The 25,229-nt window shown below is 39.4% G+C and overlaps 2 protein-coding genes across 2 annotated transcripts in view; one reads left to right on the top strand and one right to left on the bottom strand.

Moving 5' to 3' along the window:
• The window catches only part of AK5 (adenylate kinase 5), a 98,369-nt gene extending 98,056 nt beyond the window's left edge, over positions 1 to 313 (bottom strand). The window contains exon 1 of the mRNA XM_030953965.1: positions 218 to 313. The gene's annotated coding sequence lies outside the window, so the exon portion shown is untranslated. The remainder of the gene's footprint in view (positions 1 to 217) is intronic.
• The window catches only part of PIGK (phosphatidylinositol glycan anchor biosynthesis class K), a 64,841-nt gene continuing 39,740 nt past the window's right edge, over positions 129 to 25,229 (top strand). The window contains exons 1-9 of the mRNA XM_030953569.1: positions 129 to 515; positions 1,951 to 2,004; positions 4,019 to 4,110; positions 5,838 to 5,973; positions 7,186 to 7,297; positions 7,642 to 7,738; positions 8,084 to 8,201; positions 8,935 to 9,045; positions 13,535 to 13,707. Coding sequence (XP_030809429.1) covers positions 129 to 515; positions 1,951 to 2,004; positions 4,019 to 4,110; positions 5,838 to 5,973; positions 7,186 to 7,297; positions 7,642 to 7,738; positions 8,084 to 8,201; positions 8,935 to 9,045; positions 13,535 to 13,707 — 1,280 coding nt within the window. The remainder of the gene's footprint in view (positions 516 to 1,950; positions 2,005 to 4,018; positions 4,111 to 5,837; positions 5,974 to 7,185; positions 7,298 to 7,641; positions 7,739 to 8,083; positions 8,202 to 8,934; positions 9,046 to 13,534; positions 13,708 to 25,229) is intronic.

Here is a 25,229-nt window from a genome sequence, read left to right as displayed (position 1 = left end):
AGCCCTGCGGCCACCAAAACCTGATGACACCGTCGGCTCACAGCTCGCCACGTCCTGCCCTCTTAGAGCCCAGGATTTCACGGAATTCTTGGAAGGCGGCTGAGAGGAAGGGCCAAGCCGAAGGCGAGATGCGCGGCCGGTGTTTTCCAGCCCCAGCTCACGACGGAGCCACGGCGAACTCGGGTGCCCAAGGCAACGCCAGACCGGCTGCCATTACCGCCTCTGTCCTGCCAGCCCGGGAGGCCGGGAAAGTCGGCACAGCTCAGCGCGTGACCAGGGCCCGCTCCCGAGGCGCCGGGCCGGCGGGGCAGGCAGGGCACGGCCCGGGGCCGGCGGCGCTCCCGCCCGCGGAACTTGCGCACAGGCCGCCGCCCCCCTTCCGGCAGCCGCGGCCGGGCCGCGCAGGAGGCGGGCTGAGATGGCGGCTCGTGCCCGGTGCCGGCCGAGCCCGCACCGCCGCCGCCGCGCTGCTGCTGCTGGGCTGCTGCGGCGCGGCGCTGCCCGGCGGCCTCCAGGTACGGGGCTGGGGAGCCGCGGCGGGGCCTGAGAGCGGGCGGCAGGGCGGGCGGGCGGCGCCTGGGGCTCGGTGCTGCCGCGTCCCCATCGCCGCCCCTCGGCGGGCTCGGAGCGCGCCCGTGGGCTGCCCGCGGAGCTGTCCGGAGGCGCTGGCGGCACGCAGGAGGGACCCTGTCGGTACGATGGGCACCGATACCGAGCCGCAGTCCCCAGCGCTGCCTCCCGGCGGGCGGAGCCTCCCGGCGCTGCCCCGTGGGCGGAACCGCGGCGCCGGTGCCTTGTTCAAACTGCTGAAAGTTACAAACCCTCAGACTTTTCATCCTCTTGCGGGTGTCTGAAATTCACTTTCTCCCTGCCACGCTCTGTAACTTGTATTGGGTGTCTGATGGCCCTTGCCGGAGCCGGCGGGCCCAGTCCGGTGTGTCCCGGGCCGGGCGCGGGCGCTCCCAGGGCGGAGGAGCGGCCCGGGCTCCCCGGTGCCCGCTTGCACACGGCAGGTGCCCGTGGGTTTGTCAGGTGGGAGTATTTTCATGTTTCAGCAATTAGCTTAATGCACTGTGCCCACGCTGCATCTGGAGTGTTGTTTGGTTTTGAATTCTGCGTTATTAACAAGTAGTTATGCTTGAAATTAATTGCAACTAGGACCAAACAACCCCCACACCCTAAACAGTAGAAATATTCTTACAATCTCTGGATGACTAATTAAACTGCAGGTTGTTTGCTGCTTGAAGTACAACACTATTTCTGTTACCGTGTGTTTTGTGTAAGACCACGAGCATCATCCCAGAACTCCTCAGAGTTAATGGAGTCTGATTTAAGAGTCAGCAGATTTGGGTTCCTGCCCCATGACAGACTTGTTCCCTTACCTCTCTGAAGTCTTAGCCCCTTGTTGTGTCCTCATTTATGCTCTCTGTTAAGGAGAAAGGGGTCTCTTATCTGCAAAAGAAAGTGGGCACCGTGGAGAACACAGATTATACAGAAGGTTGCTGTCATAGATCCCGATTTTGGAAGATAAATGTAACCACCTTGGATTTAAAGTGGGTTCAAACTGCAGATTCTCTTACTTGCTTTTGAAAATTGAATTGAGTTGAATCCTAGGCTCTCTTCTCATTAAGGATGAAACTGTAGGTCAAAAAATCACATGATTTTGTTCTTGGAGTGTCCTTTGGCATAGAGGTGTGTGGGCTTTTTTAGCTAAGGTGCAAGTGACCAATAGTTCCTCTTTGTTCTGTAGCAAGTTTCAGGGAAAGATTTGGAGCGTTAACATGAAATGTGCAAATGTTAAGAAAAACACCTTTCTTCTAGCTTTTCTAAGGTCTATTCAGTGTTAATGTGTGGTAAGCATGTGCGTTGAACACCATTGTGGAAATAACAAAACGATGAGTGGTCATTTCTTTCCTATTGCTGAAAAATCTATTTTTTTTCATCTTTCAGGATCAAGCAGAGCAGTTTTTTAGAAGTGGACATACGAATAACTGGGCAGTTTTGGTAAGCATGGTCCAGGTTGTTTTCCTCCAATAATGTTGACAGTTTTTCATCAGGAGCTGCAATTGCAACAGTCATTCAAGAGTCATGCTCATTTGAAAGAAATGGAAAGATAAACATTTGGAAATAAATAAATTTGAAATTGTGCCTGCAAATTCATTACACTATAATGAAATTGTCTTTTCAATATGACCGAATTTCAAGCATTCAGCATGTCTAGCTACACGGCCGAATTCATAAAACAAAAGTTCTGAAAGCATTAAAATAGTTAAATTAGCATACTGCATATTGAAAAAAAGGTGTAATTCTGATACCAGGGAAGTCTGGTGTCTTTGAGCAGAAAGGTAGAATTTGTATCATTTTTGTTCTTATTCAATCTGTTAACTTGTGATAACAGACTGGGAATAAAATCAGTTGAGGCAATACAGTGTTTAGACCGACTGTTTGTACCCTTTCTTTTTTCTTTGCCATGTAACTTTTATTAGCTTTGAATCATGCTGCACAATTGGTTCTTAATCACAATTCAGGTCTTAATGACTAATTTGTTTCAGAACACTATTGTAATTACTCAGTAGCAGCTGTTTGTTTTCCAGATACTAAAACTGAGCAATATAAAAGGAAAGTTAACAGTAACTAATTGAAGAAATAACTTTTATATTTTACAATGTACAAACTTGAAACTATTAAAACATAACATACTATTTTAATACTATTAATAGATGCTTTTATTAGTACCTATAAAAACACATAAAGAAGGTGGAAAATTAGGTCCAAGGACCTATACTGTCTGTGCTGAACAGATTTTCTGCTGGTTTTATTTTCTCAGTGGTCCGTCGTTGAGTTTTGTAACAGTTGCTACTAATATTTTAAGCAGCAAACCAGGGAGAGGTTACTGCTGTCAGGCACTTCAAACCTGGGATCAAACTGCAGTCCCACCTCATCAATAGCTTGAATTAATGTGCTGCAGTGTGGAAAACTATATTTAAAGCTTAGACACTTTCCACTGTGTTCTAAGGGAGGTACTGGAGGCAGGATGCAGGTGATAGTGCCTTGAAATGTCTCAGCTAAATTGGACACAGTTTGTTTTCAGAGCATTAAGTCTTGCTGAAAGGCAAATGTCCCCATGGACTGATTCCTGTGGGGTTTTTGGAATTCCTAACTGACAGGGTAATAGATACACAAGGGGATCCTTTCAGGCTGAATGTTATTATTACTTAAGCTACAACTCAGTTCTTATTGTGGAAAGAGTAGAGAAAGAGATGCTATGTAGTTGACTTACAGCTCTACATTTAGAGCTGGAAAATTAAAAAACTATCTAAATGATTTTTCCTGCATCTCTGTTGTTGTGGTTTTAAAGTCACCTCTTCTAGAAGCTTTTGGAATGTCTGAATCAGAACCTGATTTAGGGAGTGTGTAAGTAAAGGGAATGACCGCTTGCCTATTAGAACAGTAGAAATTAAACTCTAAAAAGTAGAATTTGTATCCAGATTCATTTGTATTTGTATTGGTTAGAGCTCACTTTGCTCTCACTTTGACTCCATAAATGCAAATGTACTCAGTGCATTTTCCCCTGTGTGTGGCTTCTGCATGAATTAATTCACTTGTGCCTCTGTGGAAGAATGCTCCCAGAATGGGATTGCTATTGAGATGAGAACTCTTCCTTTGATCTCTCTTCCATTTGATAAGGAGAAAGCAAATGAAAAAAACTATTTTATCTACTTGCTGTTGCTGGATTATTCCCCAAAGTGCCACCTTCTATATTTAGTAAGGGTTTATGACAATTTTATCTTGAGTCAGTATGCTAGGAACTTTTTTTTTTAACTTTTATTTTCAGAATTTTTTGCTTTGGGACAACTAAGATTTGCATAACTTATATCATGATTTTCTTGGTGTTACTATATTCTTTCTGAATTGTTACTATTTTTAAAATATTCCTGTAATTACGTTGTTCTGATGCAATGGGACAGGACAGTTTGTATCTTTACACTATTTAATGTGGTTTTTTTTCTGTTTCAAGGTGTGTACATCTCGATTCTGGTTTAATTATCGTCATGTGGCAAATACTCTTTCAGTGTACAGAAGTGTCAAGAGGCTGGGCATTCCTGATAGGTGAGGGAATCTTGGTGAATCCAGTTCTTGCAAATGGGCTACTATAGTTCTCATGCTATCTGAATCAGTATGGAAATACATTTTTCTTCCCAGTTTAACTGGATAAAAGTAAAAAGGAAGAATGCATACACATGAATGTGATGAAAAATGCAGCAATATTGTTCCAAAGGAAAAGCAGCAAATTGCATAATAAAATTTCCATTTGGAACAGGCTAATTAGATCTAGCCACTAAAATGTACCACTTACCAAATCGGTGAAAGTAATGTGAAAACTGTTAAATGCCCTAAGCAAAGGCAGTACTACTGTGAGAGGTGAGTCTTGCTGTACTTTAATTTTCTTTTAGTGTGGAGATGTTGGTAACTGTGACTGTACTAAGATGTAAGACTTCCACATCTGTAACTACGTTGAGTCTTTAAAGGCTCTGAACTATAGGAGAGACTCCTGTATATTGACAGTTGCCTTGAAAAAATCCGTTTTGCATGATTTTATTTGACAAACCAGTTTTTTGTCTGTACAAGTTGTGTTTCCCTGGTGATACACAAGGGTTAGATCAGTATCTCTTTGACAAAGGGAATAGGAAGGTTCTAAAGTATCCTTGTGTTCCTACTCAGAGTTCTATTGGTGTTGGCACAGCTCCTTCCAGCTCTTTCAGAATGTAATTCACTTCTATCAGAACTGTGGAAGTGAATTTAAGGCACCAGCATCCATTGTGTAATAACCTATATGTACCATAGGCTCCTATAGAATTCCTTGTGGTCCTGGTTTTTAATGGTAGTTTAGAGGGCTGGTAGTTTCTCCAGCATGTCTGCCTGAAGAAGTGTGGCCTGCTTCATCACTGCAAAATGCATATTCTGTCCTCTCTCCTGTGCAGCCTTTGAAGCACAGGTGCCCTTGGCACTGCCTCAGAAATTCTGTCATCAATCCTGCCCTTACCTGAGAACTTTCATCTTCTTTGCATCCGTCTTTGCCATTAAAGTCAAAATTAGTGTGAGTTTTAGAAATACTGCAAGAACTATGGTGTGACTGAGATTTCTGTGTTCAGTAGCAAGATCCATTGCTTATCCATATCTAAAGATCTGGAATTAATATCTCAAAAAGCCAACAATGCTTTAGACTACAGACAAGAATACTCTCCAAGACATTGGAGAAGACCTAAAGAGACAGCGAGAGATAGCCTGTTTATTTAGCCTTTACAGCAATTTTTATGTGGATTTGAACATGGTTTTTCCTTAGGCAAACTTCCTTTATGTGTTTTTCTGTCTTTGCTGTAAGACTTCTTTCAAAATACTGACAAGACAAAAAAAAAAAACAACCAAAAATTCCCAACAAACCTCAAAATTACATCAAAAAAATAAACATTTATCATGATTCTTGGAGTTGGTTGGTTTTAGTGCCCTTTAAAAATTTCTGAATTATTTCATTAAGAGCTCTGGCCCCCCAGGTCCACGCAAGCCTTTGTACTAGAGTTGCTGATGTCAAATACTCTCCTGCTCATCTTTGGCCTGACTTAGTCCTGTGGATAAATGAGAGCCAGCTGCATTTCTGTGGGTGACATCTTCGTGATACTGAGGATGCTCATAAGTATGCAAAGTTTCACTTGCAATTCCAGGAATCTTTTTAATGATTCAAGCTATTGTTGTAATTGTTGAAGAGTGTTGTTCTAATTTCTGTTTGACTGTTATGTGAAAGCAGAATGCCTGAAATATTTTTTTCTTACTTTTCACAGTCACATTGTCTTGATGCTGGCAGATGATATGGCATGTAATCCCAGAAATCCCAAACCTGCTACTGTGTTTAGTCATAAAAACATGGAGCTAAATGTCTATGGAGATGATGTGGAAGTGGATTACAGAAGCTATGAGGTAACTGCTTTAATTAAAACACTGAGCCTTTATTTTTGTAGTGTTAAAGATTTATGCAGCATCTATGAAGTCTGAGAAAGTCTTTCTGTTCATGTTACTGGTTTTGGGCTGGGCTTTTATTACCAGCTGACGAGTCTAAAATACATGGCCCTCCCCTCCTTGATATTTGAGTTTGTATTTGAAGTTCTTTATACTAGAATCATGTTTAGTGTGTCTATTTTAAATAATGGAATAGAATCACATTACTGAAATTTCTCTGGAAATGACTGCTCAGTGTCTTATCTTGGCAACACAAAAATTACTGTGAAAATTTTGGTGTGCAAGTGAATTGTTTATTAGGAGGATGTACTTCAATTCCTAATCTTAAGCATATGCTCCTAAAATAAAACAAAAGCCATAACTTAATCATTACTGCAAAGCAATTACTGTATAAAAATCTGCATTCTGTCACCTTTCTTTTCATGTAATATTCCTTCACACAAGGCAGTGTCTTCACCAGTTGAGACAAAATACACACCAGTTTCTTGGTTCAATAGTGCTGTAGAATTATTGCCAAAGGTTTATTGGATTGTATTTAAGTATATAGTAGATATTTTGTTTCTCTGAAGCTTTATACAAAGAAGTGAAGACGCAGAACTGGAATGGAGCTACGTTCTTTTTCTCATGTTTTTTCCTGGGTATGCATTTGTTGCTGGCATTTGAGCTGTGCACGTGTATTTAAAAAGGGAAGTGGTGTCACCACTCAGATGGATCTCATCTGATCACTCAGACTTATGTAACTGAATTGATCTTGTTTTTTCTTTCCTGAGTTGCAGAGGGAATTTAAACTTTTGTTTTTCCATGGTAACACACACTAATGTTGGAGCATTTTGTGAGTACAGGAGCAGCTTTGGCACAATGAAGCTATATGCTGACAGGTTTTTAGATCAATGGAAATGTACTTTAAAATTGTATTTAATAATGGTGGTAGATTTATTGGACATAATTAAGCAACAAGCTGGTGTTAATGGAGTATAATAAAAAGTACCACATGATTCTTAACCTGAAGTAAAATCTTACACAGAAAATGTTTATGCAGTTTATACCATGCCATACTATGTCTGGTTAGATACGCTGCGTATTTTAGTGTTCCGTTGTTTAATTTCTGTAACCCAGCCTATGGCTGATCAATATTTTTATCTTTAGAAAATGACTTTATGCTTCTATTCATAGGTTACTGTGGAAAATTTCTTGCGTGTTTTAACAGGAAGAATCCCACCAAGCACACCACGATCAAAACGTCTTCTTTCTGATGACAGAAGCAATATTTTAATATATATGACAGGTGATTGCAGGTTTCTTTGTATGATCTATTGATGCTTGCTCAGTTGGATGGGTTTGTTGAAAGCAGCAGTAGTCCAAATGCACAAAAGGATCAACCAAAAGATTTTTTTTCTGGTTTTAGCATGTCGTTCTAATTAAGAAAAAATGCCTGTAAAGCAGTACCAAGCCAGTATAGTTTCCAGTTGAAATGGTGTATGTGTATTTTTTTTACTGTACCAATATTTTGTTTTGTTGGACTGTCTCTGTAGAAAGAGAATTGTGTTTACCTTGTTTTAGAAAAATTATCAACAAGGCTGTATATCTTCCTTTAACCTACATCCTTGCCTAACTTCTGATTTTTATCAGGCCATGGTGGAAATGGCTTCCTAAAATTTCAGGATTCTGAAGAAATCACAAATGTAGAGCTTGCTGATGCCTTTGAACAAATGTGGCAGAAAAGGAGGTAAGAAATAAGCATTATGTAGACATTGAATATTGAATATCCTGAACATACTCTTAAGTATGTCTTACTGGTAGGCCTTGCTTACCTGCAGCAGTGATACTGTTGGTTGTCCGTAAAATTGTCTGAGAGTTTGCATTCAGAGAGCAGAGTTTTAGTTTTTGCTTTCAGCTTCCTGCAGTTAGAGCTGCTCAAAGGCATTTCTCTGGGCAAACTCACATTTTAAAACTGATCAGGGTGAGCTCCCTGTTCCTGAGGTTCTGAGCAGCTACCCTGGTAACTAAAAAGCAAAGTATGTATATGGTGTTTAAGTGGAAATGAGTAAGGAGGCTGTTTTCTTTCTTTCAGGTACAATGAATTGTTGTTTATTATTGATACTTGTCAAGGAGCATCCATGTATGAACGATTTTATTCACCCAATATAATGGCCTTGGCTAGCAGCCAAGTAGGAGAAGATTCTTTATCAGTAAGTAGATTTATGTGATCCTGAAGACAATTTTCAGAATGCCTTAATTAGAAGCGCAATTCTGCTGACTTTTAACTAAAGATTTCCCTTATTCTTATTGCTGAATGTAGAAGGTATTTTGTGGGAGTTTGACAAAACTTGTAAGTGTGCTGTCCCAAAGAACCAGGCTAATGAAGGATTTCTATGCTTGCTGGCCAGTTTATGCATTGTCTAGGGATAGCAAAGAATCTTGTGGGAAGACTCCTGAGAGATGAATGTGAGGAGTATTCAATCTAGGACTTACTAAACTTGATATAAAAAAAAAAAAAAAATGCTAACCTTGACCTGCTGTAATTATATCCCAGCTGAATTACAGAAGGAGCCATAGGAGAGATCCCAGCCAGACCAAAAGCAGCTGGTCAGGTTTACCTGAACCCATGCACTGCTGTAAGGTACACTGGCTCTCCCAGCCCTCTTTTCAAAGTCCACAGATCCATGCTGGACCATTAAGAACGGGTTCCCTGCCTTTTGGGAAACATAGATCTTACCAGGATACAATTTATAGATAAACTGCATTGTTCAGCCTATCAGCAGTAGGTTTTTTCACAGCTAGCCATTTTCTTTGCATAATTTGCCTAAGAACAAACAAAATTAAGCTTAACTTTTGCAATATGCTGTTACAGTCTGTTCCTTTTCCTGAATGCTGAGTTTTGTCCTGCAAATGCCCAATAACTGCTGTGTGTTGTTTTTAAAGCATCAGCCTGACCTGGGGATTGGTGTTCATCTCATGGACAGATACACCTTCTATGTGTTAGAGTTCTTGGAAGAAATCCATCCAGCCAGTCAGACAAATATGAATGACCTAGTAAGTAGAATACTCAACATTCATGAACATGCTAATGACTTTAATAGTTCCAAAACTAATCTGTTTTGTCTGTAGGGTTCTTCAAATGCTTTTTATGCTCCTGCTGTTTCTCTCGGAAGCAGCTTTGGAAGGAGGGTTTTTTTGCTATTGTTAAATGTAGTTGTGTAACACTTCAAAGATTGTCCTCATTTGAAAGTGCTTTGCTGGCTCCAGAAAAAAATAACCAAAATTAGCCAGATTTTGTATTTTCACTGAAAAAAATAATAAAGTATTCATTAGATATTCGTATCAATGAAATGAAGCATTTGCATGTGAAATATTTTAGCAGGAAGCTTCTAAAACCAGGATAGCAGACACTTTGCAGATGTGGAAAAGCAGGCATTGATGTTGTTTTGCAAAACAACATCATGTGATTAAACAGTTAAAATTCTAACAGTGCAGTCACAAATGCCTGCAGAGACTAATTTATCTGTATATTTGCTTAGATTCCAGAGCAAGACAGGTACAAATCCATCAGTGTTTGAACTTAATTATAGCTGATGCAAACATTACTGTAGATTTCAGGTATGAAGCAGAAGGAAAAAAAGAATCTAACCGGGTAACATATGACAAAATTTATGAAAATGCCTCTCTAGCAGTAAGATATATACGCTGGTGAGATGACATAAAAAGTAACCATATTTTATTTGTTCTATTAACCCTTAATACATGTTCCAATGCTAGTTTCTTTGTAGAAATGTGTTTTACTTTGGTACCTTGTAGCAGTAAATCCTGCTGTGCCACGTCAGGAATCTAAGAGCTACCACTTACAGGACACATTGTCATAGATTCGTTTCTGTAAAAGGAGCAGCTGCTCAAAAGTTTTATGCCACCCTCTGTCTACAGAGGATGGTGTTAGCCTGACTGCTACATGTGTGCTAGAATTCTCTCTAAACAGCCCACACTTGGCAGATTTTATGTTGATACAGAATTGATTCAATGGCTAAGACTCAAGGTTCTTTTACTTATTTTTATGGGAATGAAATTCTGTCCTATAATATAATACCTTCTAATTATGGGATACAGGTAAGTTTAAAATAAATCTTGATAAAGAAAAACATTCAAGTTCTTTATTGATTAAGTATCTTTGACTAGCCTGTTCATTCAAATTTCACTGTAAACAGAAAATTAATGTGTGTTAATAATAAAAGGTAATAAAAAGGGACAGTGCTTTTTACTGTGTAAGACACTCTGGGAAGTGGTATAGGTGGGCTGGCCAGGAGGATGTTAATCTGATTATTGTGAAAAGTGTAGAAGTTTGTTAGCTGGCCAAGTACTTTTTGAGCTCTTCAGAGAAGATACCTAACTGTGTTTTTGCTTATATGCCAAATATTCAGGAAGAGCAGGTAAATTCCTTACATCATGTAAGTCATCTTATGCATTGATCTGCTGCTGGATGCTCGGAGAGTGGAAGAGAAGGGACACAAATATATTGTGATTTGTGATGATCTGTTCAAGGCCAGGTTGGATGGGACTTCAAGGCCTGGTCTAGTGGCAGGTGTCCCTGCCCCTGGCAGGAAAGTGGAACTTGGTGATCTTTAAGGTCTCTTCCAACCCAGACCATTGTGTGATCAGGTACTGAGCTGTAATCTGCACACATTTCAACAAATGTGACCACTTGACTTTGGGTTGGTGCTTTTCAGGGTTTCATCTAAGAGTTCCAAAATGACATCTGGTTAGTCCATGGTAAAGATACAAACCTGGTTTTTTTTGCCAGCAGTTGCAGGAGGTACTCTGGCACTGGAGGTGCTCTATCCAGCTCTCCAGCTCTGATTTTTTAAGTTTAAATTAATGCTTTCCAAGATCAGGGTAACTTACAGTGCTTATTACTTAGCTTTAAAATTAAATGATCTTCAGTTGTTTGATCTTCTGATATGTCTAATGTCTTCTCTTTTTGAAGTACTGTGTATTTGTTACACCTCTTTTATCCTGTTACCTCTTTTCTTTTCTCTAACCACTCTTGAAACAGCTTCTCTTCACATGCACCTAGGATTTGGATATTGCATTCCTGCAAAGAATGATACATCATTTTTCATAATCCACTCCACCTACTTCCCACCTGCTCCATCTGTGTTGCTAAGGGATAGCATAAAGCTGTGCAAATGACTGACTATAGGTTTGATCACAATTCCCTGAAAATAAAGACTACATTGAAATTTGTACATTTGTGCATTGAAATGTTGTACATTTAAACTTTTAAAATAAGATTCAAATAAATTTCTAAATGAGGTGGCATTTATCATATAATAACTAAATGGTTGTTAGAAAAGTTAAGATAACAAAGTTGGGGGAGTTCTTTAGCTCTGTTAAAAAAAAAATTAAAAATTTGGAAAATTTAATATAGGAAACCGTGTGCTTAACTTAGCCAGTGTTTGCCTTTTCCTTTTTTGTCAGAAGACCTTGGTTATTAGTGTTAGTCTGCTGTGGTATAATTGGTTTGCAGTCCTTTCTCAGAGTGATAGTGGATGGTTTTTAACACTGAAGTTTTCTTCTCACTGCCGCTTCATATTTTTGTTCAAATTCATATCAATATGTTGTGGTAGTAAACTGTTGCAGGACAGGTTAGAATTAGTTGGGTGCAGTATCAATTTCCCACTGCCAGTGCTGATGCAGTTTTTTAGGACATTCATACTCAAAACCTTGGTGAGAGACTTGTATAACTGTAGCATAATTTATGCTTCAAATAGTGGGATTAAAACAAGTGCTTACTTTTTATGGTTTAGTTCAGAGACTTAGTTTTTATGTTTGTGTCCTTAATTGGAGCAAAGCTGGAGAAAATTGATAGGGTTTTGGTGAAAATGAGAACTGTAGCGAGTTTGTGCATTAACAAATGGCTTTTGTATGGGAAGCATGATGCTGATGAGTCTAGTTCATTTTCACCACAGGGAGGATAACAAGGGAATGATTTGCCCCATCTTTTCTTTTGCAGCTCTGTGATAGCAGCCAACAAGAGAGTTGGGAATCTTTACAATAAGAGCTGAGTGTATATGTGTGCTTGTCTGCTTCAGGTAAAGGTGAAAGTGAGCTGAGGTGTCCCTGGACAAGCAGCCTAATGCCAAAGGCTTACAGGCTTGGGCTAAAAAGGGATAAAAGAGAAACTGGAGTAGAGCAGAAGGGAGGAATGGGGAGGTAGAATCTGTCCTCTATGAAGAAAAGCCAGATAGATTGCTCCCTCTCTGGGAAACTTTTTGTAACATAAGACTCTGTTGTCCAGAGAGAATGAGCAACAAAAGCCTGTGCCTTTTGTGTCAGGCTGAGCGCAGTATTTCTGCTGGGAAGTATGACCTGAAACTCACAGGTTTTTGTCAGTCATAATCTGGGATAATTTCAAGTTATATTTGCATTGAACTGATTAGGACATGTGGTTTTGTCATAAGGATGCAACCTTGTAAGAGCTGACCCATGATGTAATTTAGATATATGAGCTCTAGTTCCTGTGGTTGATGGACCTGTTTGTGAAAATCACTTGGAAAATGTAAGATTAAGAAAGATGAGCACCCATGTGGAGAGTGACATTCTTAGTCCTCTATGCTAAATCTTTTGTGTAGAACATTCTGTGTGGCTGGAATGTCAAGGGCTCACATAACCTGCCCTGTTTCCAGGTGATCTGTGTTGCGGCAAGTGTGGTAGGACTGGTGCAAAATGGCTTTGTGTCCAACATGCATTTGTATTGCCTTCAGTGTCTGCTGGGTACATAACAGGCCTGTTACTTAATAGACATTCTGTCTTGCCAGGTGTTCTAAATGCAGCAACAAATCTGTCACTGTTCCTTCTGCTTTTGTTAGTGCTGATTTTGTCTTTCAGGTGTTGCAGCGTGTGTGGGATATAGGGGATCTGATATGTAGACAAAATACATGGATAAAATAAATAATAAGGTTTGTAGGTGTCACAGAATGTTTGTGAACTTAATGTAAACAAAGCACTTTTGGTATTTGAAAATGCTATGCATTAATTTGTGAGCTATAAATTAGAAACAAGACCATTGGATATTTTTTTCCTGATCAAAATGTAAATTTTTGCTTTTTTATGAAGCCTTCAACATAGCTACTTATCAAAGCTTGTTTAATTTTACATGCCTCCTTTTGGTAAATATGAAGAATTTATGCCCAGTTGTGACTTCTGGAAGATTATAGCAGCATTGCTGCATCCATATTCAGCAATATATTTGTGCATTTATCAGTTAGATGTAATTGATGGTTGGCTTTCACAGGAGCATTTTTAAACTCCAGTGGCATTATTGTAAGGAAAAAGGTTTTCAGAAATGCTTAATCAAGATGTGTATGCATTCTAATACATTTTTTCAACCATTTTTTTCATCTATGAAGCTTATACTGAAATCATTGCAAGTTATATGTATTATTTATCTTGTTAACAGTTGTTTCATTCTGGAAGGTGTACGTAGAGAGTGTTGGATGAGGGACAGGATGTGATTGTCCCTTTTGGTTTCCAGTTTCAGGTCTGTCCAAAAAGCTTGTGTGTTTCCACCCCTGGGCACCGGACGGACCTGTTCCAGCGAGACCCTCAGAACGTTCTGATCACGGATTTCTTCGGCAGCGTCAGGAAGGTGGAGATCACCGCAGAGACGCTTTCCCTGGACCGGGATGTGCCTGGCCTGGAAAGCAAGTAAGTGGGCATTATTTACACCTGATTTCTACAGCTTTGTGTCACAAAAACAAAGTAGTTGTTTAGCTGCCAAGGAAAAAAAACTCTGACTTCCTGTCATTTCTTACAAGGAATCAGGGAGTTAATATGGACCTCCAACTGTCACAAAATTGTCAGCTGAAAACTTTGTTTAAATGTGCCCACTCCTTTCCCAACCCTTGTAAATGAATGATGCTTAAGACCAAGGTGTGGATGTCAACAACAACAGAAGTAGTTGAGAATTTTCTTTCTTAATGTTTCTTCTTTAGTGCTCAACTATTTTGTTACTGCAATTCCTGCTTGTGGTAGTTTGCCCCTCCCAGATAAGCTCTGAGTATAAGCCATCAGGTTAGGTGTTTGATAACAATGAGCTTTTTAATAAATGCTTTGTTTCAGTTCTCTGAATTCTCTGGCCTTTGACATTATTCTGTCCTGAGAATTTCTCTTGCTGAGATGCAGCGATTCATTTGATTAAAATTACTGGTGCAAGTTCATTGACTGAAGTCGTAACAGGGCTTCCATTACTTTGTGGATGAAGAAAGAAGTATATAAACTTCTTTGTATTTTTGGGATTCTGTTGCCACCTATTGGGAAGATGTAAAGGAAGATGTGCTTGTTCTGTAGGGTTTATTTAGCATTGTACTTCCATTTCTGTCACGTCTCTTGTGCTTGATGATACTGGAGGAGGGGAAACAAAGGATTGAAATACTGTGTTATATCAGGGACTAAATACTTTTCAACAGATAAATTTATGTAAATTCTTGTCTGCCTTGTTGTTCACTGCTGCTCAAGCCAGTGGATAGCAGTTTTATTTATTTTCAAGGTAACTAACTCTGGTACTCGTCATTATAAATATCCTGCAAGCTTTAGTGTATTTCATATTTACTTTCATATTGTATTTATATCTGGATCATATGCATTAGTACATACCATATAAATCTTAAGCTAGTTTTGTGATTCCTTAGTATAGAACAGTACTTAGTGGCATTAAATTGTTTTTTTCACTGAAGAATAAAAAAAATCTTGGCAAGTAAAAGATATTTGACATTGCAAGTCAAAAACCATGATGAAAACTCACCTATGTGGGTTTCTAATTTGTGGACAATTGGAAGGAGAAATAGATTTTGAAGGACTTTACCATTCTGAAACAGGAAATGACTGGCTGGAATTTTCAGCTTTTTTTTGGTGTGTGTTAGTTTGGTGTCAGTAATGGAGAGGTTTTTGGTGCCTGATGCTAATGCACTGCACACATGGAAGCATGTTGAGAAACGGGCATTCGTGCACAGAGAGGAATATTATCCTTGTGAAATTTTCTGATATTTAATGAAAGCTGTATTATATTATCATGGCAATCCACTTAGGTCTGTGAAATTGGAAGGGCTGGGGGCATGCTGGTTTAATGTCTGGTTTAATAGTTCTCCTTTATACAATTTTCTAAAAAAGTACTTAAGTTCTCAGTGTCTTGTTACCATTTGGAAAGAGTTTATAAACAACATGTTTTTAATGAAGGACAATGTATGGAATTGGTTAAAAAAGTACTGAAGAATTGTTGTATAGCTCTAGCAGACAGTGATTTGGAGTGCTTAGTAAATTCCTTAAGCAGAATTCTGAGGTCAGCACCTCTTGATATGACAGCTAGGGTTAGCTACAAGAAATTTAAGAATTACAACAAATTCCATCTTGAAGTGAATTCATTAAATGTAAATGTTAATGCCTTTTAAAAATGCAGTTGTGGAACATTTGATCTACAAGAACTAGTTACTCTGTTTTTTAAAAGAATGTTTTGAACATTACACACACCTATTTCTGAGGGTGTTGAGAAGGCAGAACACAAATTACATGATTTTTGAATAGGTGCTACCACTAATTGTCCCAAAATAATGTAAGAATGTCTCCTGAATGAAAGAATATGAGTGCTTATTCTTAACCCTTTCAGTGTCAGTTAAACTGTTCTGCGCCTTTTGGGAATGCAGTGGCTGTTGACACTGTGAGGTAAAACAGCTGGGGGAGGATGGGGCTCTCACAGCCTGGTTTATTCTTTTTTGTTTTATTGGGAGAGAACTCAACCAAGCTTATTAAAAGTGAAATAATCCTTCCAAAATAGTTATGACTAATCACTAATCTTGTTTATGCCCAACACTGTTTTAAAAGCCCTGATGAAGCAGAAGAAAGTAATAGAGAATTGAACTTGGGCCCTTAAGAGTTTGTAAGATTTATTGACCAAGAGGTATCTGATAGATCAGAAATATATACTACTAGTACATCAAAATTTATATTACATTGGTTACTGAGTGTGAAGATGTTATTGGTTTAATATTTGATGAAGTCTCGAGGCTCCATTCCTTTATGAATAATGTCCTGTGTTTTATTCTCCCCTCAATGTTAGCTTGATACCTTTTTTCTTCTCCTTTTACATACTGGTGGCAGTAGAATGCTACAGAATATTTGTGTTACAGAGCATAACCAGAAAATGAAATCTGGCCCTCAGCTCTGACACAGTCTTAAGTAGTCTGTGTTAGATCTGATTTGTTTGTTTTAAAGCTGCAGGTGTCACAGGTGCAGATAAGGACATTAAAAGCCAAATGAACAAAAGAGGTAAACCACTGATTACACAGATTATGGGTAAAGAAGATGCTGTCATGTGAGGCATGTAGCAGGACTGTACTGCTGGCAGACTGTTCAAGTTCTCATCTTGCCCACTGCTGTGACTTTGCCAAATCTTTTCAATGGAAGTTTGTTCTTTTGTTACACAATTGCTTAGCAATTACTTGGTTGTACAGCTCCGCTCCCCGGCCCAGCGTGAGCCGTAGCTGTGCAGCCAGATCAGAACTGGCAGCTTCACGTGGAGCTCGTGCCGTGACATTTGATGAGTGAGGCCTTTGAAGTTTCCTCTGGCTTGGGTTGAGACTCATACAGAGAACAACTACTAATTAACCAGAGAAGAGGCTTTCTTTCTAGCCACGTAGTGGTAGGTGAATATTTGCGAGTAAAAGCTTTAAAAAATAAAGAGAAGGTTCCTCTGCTGTTTCCTTTCTTCATAGCTGGTTCAGTCTAAGCTGTGCTCACTTCAAAGGGCTTGTTCTGCAGCTGCCTCAGTCCTGACAGGATCTATAGCTGCCAATTTTAGCAGAAAATCTGACAGTCTAGGGGGTTCTGAGGCTTCAGATGTGGTTATGTTTTGTCTCAATCCCCATGCAAGTGCAAAAAGTCAGCATTAAGGAGTAGAAGAAATCCTGCTTCTTTGGAGGAGGAGCCTTGCAGGTTTTGGAAGATCCAATAAATTAGGAGTGTGTCTTTCAACTTGGATTGTAACTCTACAGCCAGTTGGAACGCTTTTTCCTTTTCAGTTCTTGTCATGAGGAAAAGACCTGTATCAGCAGAAAGTGTTGTCAAAAATTGGGATGAATATTTCCCTTGAGGGTAGTAAGGAGTGAATTAATAACAGCATCATATAAAACCATCCTAATTTCATTGCTTTTGAGAATTAAGCTTTGTATTTAATGCTTCTGTTATGAAGAATTGTGATTCTTCACTACTGGCAGTGACTGTTTTCCTAAAAATACTAAATTGGTCACTTGGTTAGGAGGGATGCTTGTAACAGGCCAATTATGAGTAATTGGTTCATTTGCAGAATATTACTAGCTAATGTTCTCTCAATCTATTTTTTCTCTGTGTGTTGGTGTCTCTTTCCTGTCCTTTCTTCTTTTCCACCACCTATTTTCAATTTGATGTGCTTAATAATTAAAGCTGTTGTTGTGTGGTCCTGAAGCCTTGGGGAATCCTCTTTATGAACCAATAGGGTAATTTGTTTATTTGGCAAGTATATGCTGCTCAGCTCAGAGGGCTTTCTTAAGATAAGAATGTCGGGTTTGTTCCGAGATCCCCGTCACACAAATGTGTAGTTCTTTCACGTTTCATAAGTCACTTTTAGGACTAATTCTGCCCGCTCGCGTTGCCGGACAGGTCCCGGTTCCTGCCGGGGGTCCCGCGCTCCGCGGGGCGGGCAGCGCCGGGCGGACCCGCGGCCGCTCCCGGCCGGCGCCGGCAGGTGGCGCCATCGCGCCGGAGCGGGAGCGCGGCGGGCGAGGCTGGGACAGGGACAGTGAGCAGGACCGGGACCGTAACCAGGACCGGGGCTGGGACTGGGACAGTGACTGTCACCGCGACCTGGGCTGGGACAGTGACCGCGGCTGTGACAGTGACCGGGACTGGATGGCTGTGGCAGTGACTGTAACCAGGGCCAGGACGGGACAGTGACCGTAACCGGGAGGGCCCCGCCGTGCCCGCCCCACGCCCTGCTCTGCGGGATCCCTTCGGAATCAGGCGGGTGTGGAAACGGGGAGTACCAGTCCTTGTTCGGTGAAAATTCAACGGGATAATGAGAGGCTTTTTATCTTATTTTCCTACTGTCCCAACCTGATAGAGATGTAACGTGTTTCAGTTTCAGAGTAATGTAAAAATAGTAAAAAACCCTTAGAATTTAGCAGGTCTCTACACATCAGAGTTGAATTCCCAGTGGGAATAAGAAGCTGTTATTTCTAAGACCACAAACATCTTCAGATGGGTTTCATAATTTTTCCAATTTTTCCCATGAAGAACACTAATCAGCTACACACATACTGTATTTTCCTCTAATGTCTTACAGGTTTATTCTGTTCTAGTGGTAAGTTTGGATTTTTTAATCCATGTGCTTTTGAATAGCCTACAAGTAATCAAAGAAGATGGGTGAGCCAATACTTGCTGTTAAATATTATTGCTGGATTTCCTAAAGTATTTTGTAAATATATTTGGGGTTTCTTTGCTTGCATAAAGATAAGTCAATATATTCATAGACATATATACACACGCTCCTATACCTGCTAGTGTAAAAGAACTTCTCAAGATAATACAAATGAAATTATTATGAAGACTGTAGAAGGAAAAAATATATAGGAGGGCACGATCTCACTAGTATAATGTTGGTTTAAAATAAATAAGGATGACTGACAATATCAAAAGGAACTGCAAGTATAAATTGTGTTGGGAAGATTTTAAATCCACTAAAGTGCTATGCTTGGTAATTACAGTCCCTGTTTAGCAAAGTATTTTTAAAAGCCGCTTTGAACAATTTATTTTTTGTTCATTTGAAAGGATTTTTGACCATGCATTTTGACAGATATTGGGCTTTTTTTTTGGTAATAAAAAAAAGGTTTTGTTTCAAAACTATAGCTCTTGACTCAGACTTACTTTGGTGATTTTTCCCCTCTTCCTCCAAATTTTTGTTCTGTGTGTGATCCTCCGTTTTTGCTATCAGAAACATTCAACTGTTGTGCTTCTATAATTTCACATTTTCAGTACAATACTGCTTTGTTGAACCTATATATGGTTAGTTATTTCTAGGTATAATTTTAATAGGCAAAGAAACCTCTTGGTCTGTAGAGGTACCATGAAGCACATGCAAATCAGTGGCAGTATTTTATTGGATTCAGCTTTTGAATCAACTTCAGTACCTTTATATTCTTCACAAGTGACTTTGATATGCCAGTTGACTTAGGCACATGTGTTAGGCAGTCTAAAATTGTTGCATGGCAGATTTAGTGGGAGATCTTAAGTATATCTAGTAGATTTTAACATCTAGACAGCTTGAGAATATCTAAATATCAGAGGATATTTCATGTAGGGTTTTTATTTTGTTTTCCTTTATCCACTCCTTTTTATACCTTTCCAGTGTAAAATTCTTGTTTTGTTTCACTATTTATTCTTCATCTCTTCCCCCTGTGTGATCTTTACCTGCTATTATTTTTGCAGTTGAGCAGGCTGCTTTATAATTGCAGTCTCCTGAAGTGCTTGTTATTCTTTCTAGTGCTATTTATATGGAGGTCCTGGCTTGATCTTCTTGCTTTGCTGCCCAGGTGCTAAATAAAAATTAATGTCTGTTTCTAGTGGTATTTGTGTAGCTGTGTGCTCTATGTTGCTGCTGAAGAAGACCATGAAAACAGCTGTAATATTTGGCATAAGTCTGACCAGGAAATATTTTCATGTAATTTTGGCATGTTTTCAGCACTGTGAGATAACATGGGAATTTCAATAAAACTGTATTACTATTATTTGCTTCCTGTCAGAAGTACCAGAGCTGCTGTTGATGTTTGTTAGGATACCCTTCTTGTGTGACTTCTATCAGAGTGAAAAAACAGGGGTGAAGAGAAGCAGGCATCTGGAAGCAGTGACTGTGGAACTCTTAGGTCTTTGAATTCAGAGGCCAAGCTCACATCAACATTTGTTATGCCCTAGAAATTAATCTGTGCACATAACTATTAAATTTCCAAGGCTCAAGCAGCATTACTGCTTTTTAAAAATATGGTATTAAGCCATATGCAAATGATTTTAGTCTTTGCTGGTTTTCATATTGTCAAAAAGCTTACCCTTGATTTTTTTGAGCACCTGAGGGATGACCTTCTAGATGGTCAGAAATTTTTGCCTCTGAAAATTCATGTGTTGCCCAAAGGTGTGGAAGGAAAGGGGCTGTGGAGGGAAGTGCCTTTGCAATATATTTATATAACAACGCTTAAAAGACCATAAACTGATCTTGTTTACACCTTCCGGCCCTCTCAGTAGGAGGGACCTCTCTCAAGTCAGGCATTGGCTGGACCAAAGCTCTCATCATGGAGCTCCTACACTGATTACTGAAATGCAAGTCCCTGAAGCCCTGTTGTTGGTTTTGGTGAGCTGCACGATGGTCTGGAAGATTGAGATGTGTCCCTGCTTGTTTCTGAAGGCCCTGCTACACTCTGGGAGGTTGTGCTGCTCAGTGGCCATACTGAGACCTAGTTCTGTAGCAAAGAGTGAAATGTAAGTTGTGAAAGAAGAGCTGAACTCCAAAAAAAAACCAACATTGTATTATTGCCAGGCATCTCTTTTCCATCCAGCTAACTCTTTGAATAGACCAGTGCAAATTTCTGATATCAGGGGAGCAAGAAAGTCACAATTGCATCAAAGGATGGAAAGAAAACTAGAGGTGATTACAAAAGGCAATTCTGATCACATAAAGCACTGGATTTACAGATGGCTTGCTGAGCACTGTTTAGTATTACTTTATAAAATGAGATTGTTTTATGTGTTTGGTCAAGAGTATCAGAAATCTATAGAAACAGATGCTGAATACATCTACTGAAGTGCCCCAGCTACTGTTAAGATTATTTTATAAAATTTGTAGGATGGCAAAATATTAACTTTGAGGTGAGATTGATCTTTCAAGATAAAATAGTAATACTGTAAACAAAGAATTTACTGCAAAATGGGATTTATTCAACATTTTTGCAGGCAGAAGACTGATTGCATGAAGAGTTTGTTGTTGGTAAATAGCAGGAGAAACAAACAAGAAGTAATGAAGCACAATAAAGTCTTCTGTATCCCCTGAAGTGGAACAAGAAAAGAAAGGATGAAAGCAGGATACCTAGGGGGCTGGAGAACACCTGTTCAGGGGTTGGATATGTTGTATCTTTTGAATCCTAGTAATCTTAATTCGTTTGGCTCAGTTTACTATTTGGAGATTCCTGGCATGGCAACTCTGGATGCTCAGCTTCTACTGGATGGTGACAGCCAACCTCTGCTCTGCCAGTTAAACTGGGCACAAGTTTATATGATACTGAAAAAGAACTGAAAAGGTTGAAGCCCCCTTAGTCATCTGTCTAGGGATCAGAGCTAATTTGGAACATAAAGACAGGCAGGATTTCTCTTTCACAAAATGAATTGGGAGTTGCTACTCTGTGTGTGTGAAGATGTGTTCATATTCTCTAATGTAGCACTAGTATTTATTGCAAACTGAAATTACTATATTTTTATCTAACCAAAATATATATGTGTTTCTTATGGATGCAGGAATGGTTCAAATCAGTGGGCTCCCAAAATATGTAGATTGAAACCACAAGATTGTTTAGGGGATTCCCCTTTCACTTTGTACATACGACATGAAATTAGTGAGAGCACTGCATTACTTGAGTAGCATTTTGGTGGCAGGCAGGAATGAGAATTTAGAAGCAAGTTTGGAGAGGGAGAATGTGTCTTCTTCCCACCCCAGCCAAGTGTTGAGACAAAAATAGTTCAGTCCACTAGTTCCCAAGAGAAGGCAAGACCACAATGGAAGCTAGAATCTCCTTTCCTGTAGGGAAGGGAAGAATAATTGTTGAGCATTGGTATTCAAAATCGCTTTAGCATAAATTCCTTGAATTATATAATAGCCATTTAAATTTCTCTTCCTACTAGTTAAAAAAAGTTGCTGAAGTGTAGCTGTTATACCAGTTTACTCCACTACTAAGGGAATGGTTTATCAGAAACTGAAACAATTAAAAATGTTGCACCTTCCTCCTGCCTTCTGTTGCTGGATTTTAATTTTACAGTGTTACTTTCTATGTAATTCTCTGTGTAATTGCTATGTGAAAAACATACCAAAAAATCAATTCTGGAGGGACCAGATGCAGAGGAAGAGACTGAATAATACTGGTATATTGGTATAATTTTAGACACTGATTGAAGGATAAGGAAAAGCTCTGCTAATCTTTCGGATTAATCTTCAACAGATGATAATCTTTAAATTGATGTTATGCTTTCATTCTTTGTATGTTTTGTATCTCAATGTTTAAAAAATGTTCATCAGACTGTTGGGTTTTCAGCAGTCAGTGATAAATGACAGATGCTTGGATTCATACAGATTCAGAATGTAGATGGTGCTTTGTAGAAGTGGGTTCTCTCTCATTCTGAAAAACGTTTGAATTCATATTTAACATCAGCAGTCTGAGTACCCTCATCAAGTTAACCATTATTGAAAGTGGGTTTGCTGTCCTGGGACACTGAATGTTCTTAAGCCAAAGCTGGGTGCATTTATCCTGCTTGGGAAAGCCGAGGTGGCAGTCGGAGCAGGCACTGAACTGCATCTCCCAGACATGGTGGCGGTTCCCGGGCGCTCTGCTCGCCTCTTGCACTTGCACTCTGCTGTCATGGCAGGTCTGCTGCCTTGCTGGGAGGGGAAGGGGCTGCACTACAAGGAGAGAGCAGATGCTCTGGGTGCTCCTCTCTGAGGACTCCGTGGCAGAGGGGCAGAGCTGGGCTGTGGCTGGGCTGTCTGGCTGAGCAGCACCGCTCACTGTGCAGTTTGCTCACACCCCACCTGAGCTCTCAGAGGGACGGGAGGCTGGGGCTGCTGGGTGCCAAGATGTTCTCCCCATGGCTGCCTTCCTGGAACTGCTGTCCAGGGCCACTGTTCTGCTGGCAGAAGCTTTCCAAAACTGGGGGCAAATCTGGCTTGCAGATTATCTATCTGAATTTCATCCCAAGCAGCACAGTGCCCTGAAGGATAGGAATGGTCAGATCTTCTATGCCATCAGAAAGTGTACCTAAGTGTAAACTGTGTGAAAGGATAGATAAGAGTATGTTTCTCCTCCTGTTCCACAGTAGTTATTTAAAATTGGCAGGTGGGGTAATGCATATAATATTATAGTTGTATTAAATAATTTGAGTGAGCTAAAAATCAGAAAGAGTTACTTGTGTTCCTAGATGATTCTTGGTCCTGTGTTCTCTGCAAGTGAGACAAGTTTCCATAGACATGCTCTAAAATTTCAGTAGTATTTTTTTGTTTGAAATAGTAGGACAAAAGTTACAATAGTTAATAGTGAATAGTTAACAATATATAACTCTTTTTAGTTTGGGAGAATATAGTGAACCCTGTAGTTGCTCCTAGGTTTATCTCAATTTAACTGTAACATAATATTTAAGCTTCATAGTTCCCCACTGGCTAGTATTTTTTTTCTGTTGGTTGCTTAAGAGTCTGAACCATGATTTCCTGCTAGAATAAAATAGGAATGAAGACTTCTTGCTGTAGGTCTAAATTTTAGCTGGGGAATTGGAGCAGAACAGCCACTAAGTGAAACTGCTCTAAATCTCAGCCATAGAGGACGTAACCTCTGTTTCTTCCTCAGCTGTCAAATGGAGTGCCCTAGTTCCTTTTTCCTTTGTGTGTGGTTTCCCTCTGATATAGTTTTTACTAACAGGTACTTTATTACAAAATATTCTGAGCTGACTTCTGTCTTATTAGATGCTTATGGATGTCTCCATAAAAATATATGGCATATCTTTAAAATGGATAAATCTGCACTCTGCTGTAATGTTTTAAAACTGGAAACTATGTGCACGCAAAAAATGTGGTTAGATAGAAAACTGTCCTTAAATTAGAATATTTCTATGTGGTTTGCAAATCTTATGGCACTACTGAAAAATATTAGGCTCTTTATTAATCTGTGGGTTATAAAGTAATTTAGGAAGGACAGAGAGAAAATATTAGCTAGCTGTGGCGGGGAGGCTTCTCATGCCATAGACTCAAAGATGGTTTACATCAGTCACTCTAAATATTTTATAGTAATAATGGTTGTATTGATGTGATGTGTCTGTTCAGTTACTAACGAGCAGCTCTGTCATGAAAACAGCTTCTCCAGTTGTCATTCTTGGGGATGCTTCCAGCAACACTGGAAGCTATGGAAAGGTCATGGATGAGGACTCATTTCCAGGTGGTGGTGGAGTGTGGGAGAAAAAAAAGTAGTTTTTCTATGTAGCTGTACATATTCTGCAAACAGAGGGATTCCATTCTAGTCAGAAAATTCTTATTATATTGCACTATTGAGGTTTTGTGCAAACATAATTATTTCTTTAACACTGTGGGAGAGTATGCATCAGCCAGTTCGTAATTCTGTGCCGTATTATGACTGTTCTTACGTTCAGATAATAGTAAATATAAAACATTTAAAATTACAGTGCAGTTCTTAAAATATTATCATTATCACTGCATTGAATTTTGTGTACATTTATGTGAGTTTTATGGAGGAAAATAATAGATGCAAGAGATGTCTTAGAATAATAGTGATTAGTAGTTTGATGTGGTATTTATTTATGGTTGTACATCGCCGAGGAGGTATTTAGTTGAGTTTTTAGATAGTCTAGGCAATTGTTTCTAACTGGTTTCTAACTGTTTCTTTCTGCTTTCTCTGGATGTAAAATGAAGTCCATTATGAGATACTGGAAAGAAAAAGTGGGGGGAAGGGAAGCTCATTTTACATCTTGGTAATTATATCATAAAATGCAGCTATGGAAGAGACCTAATTGCTGTGTGACTATTGCCTGTATCTTGCTGTGAGCATAAGAGAAAGCTGTAAAAATTGTGGCTGGTACAAATACATTGGAAAGGAGATCCCACCTACTGAGGAAATTCAACCATCTTTAATGTACCAAATGAATATGCAGTCTGCACATGGTAACAAACAAGTCTCAGTAAAACTAGGGTGATGCAAATTGAAACAGGGAATAATTAATGTATTAATGCCTTTTATGCCTACTGTGCTCATCTAGTAATCAGATTATTTTGTTAAATGTAATTAGAATTGTAAAAAGAATAATTATGTAATAAAGTTAACTTCACCAGAAATTTGAATAGAAACAAAATTGCTGAAATGAAGTGAAGCAAATTGTAGATTATTTATTTT

This window comes from Camarhynchus parvulus, chromosome 8 (genome assembly GCF_901933205.1).
Source record: "Camarhynchus parvulus chromosome 8, STF_HiC, whole genome shotgun sequence".
NCBI classification, from domain to species: Eukaryota; Metazoa; Chordata; class Aves; order Passeriformes; family Thraupidae; genus Camarhynchus; species Camarhynchus parvulus.
Note: the sequence above shows the minus strand (reverse complement) of the source record. Positions and strands in the feature narration are given on the sequence as shown.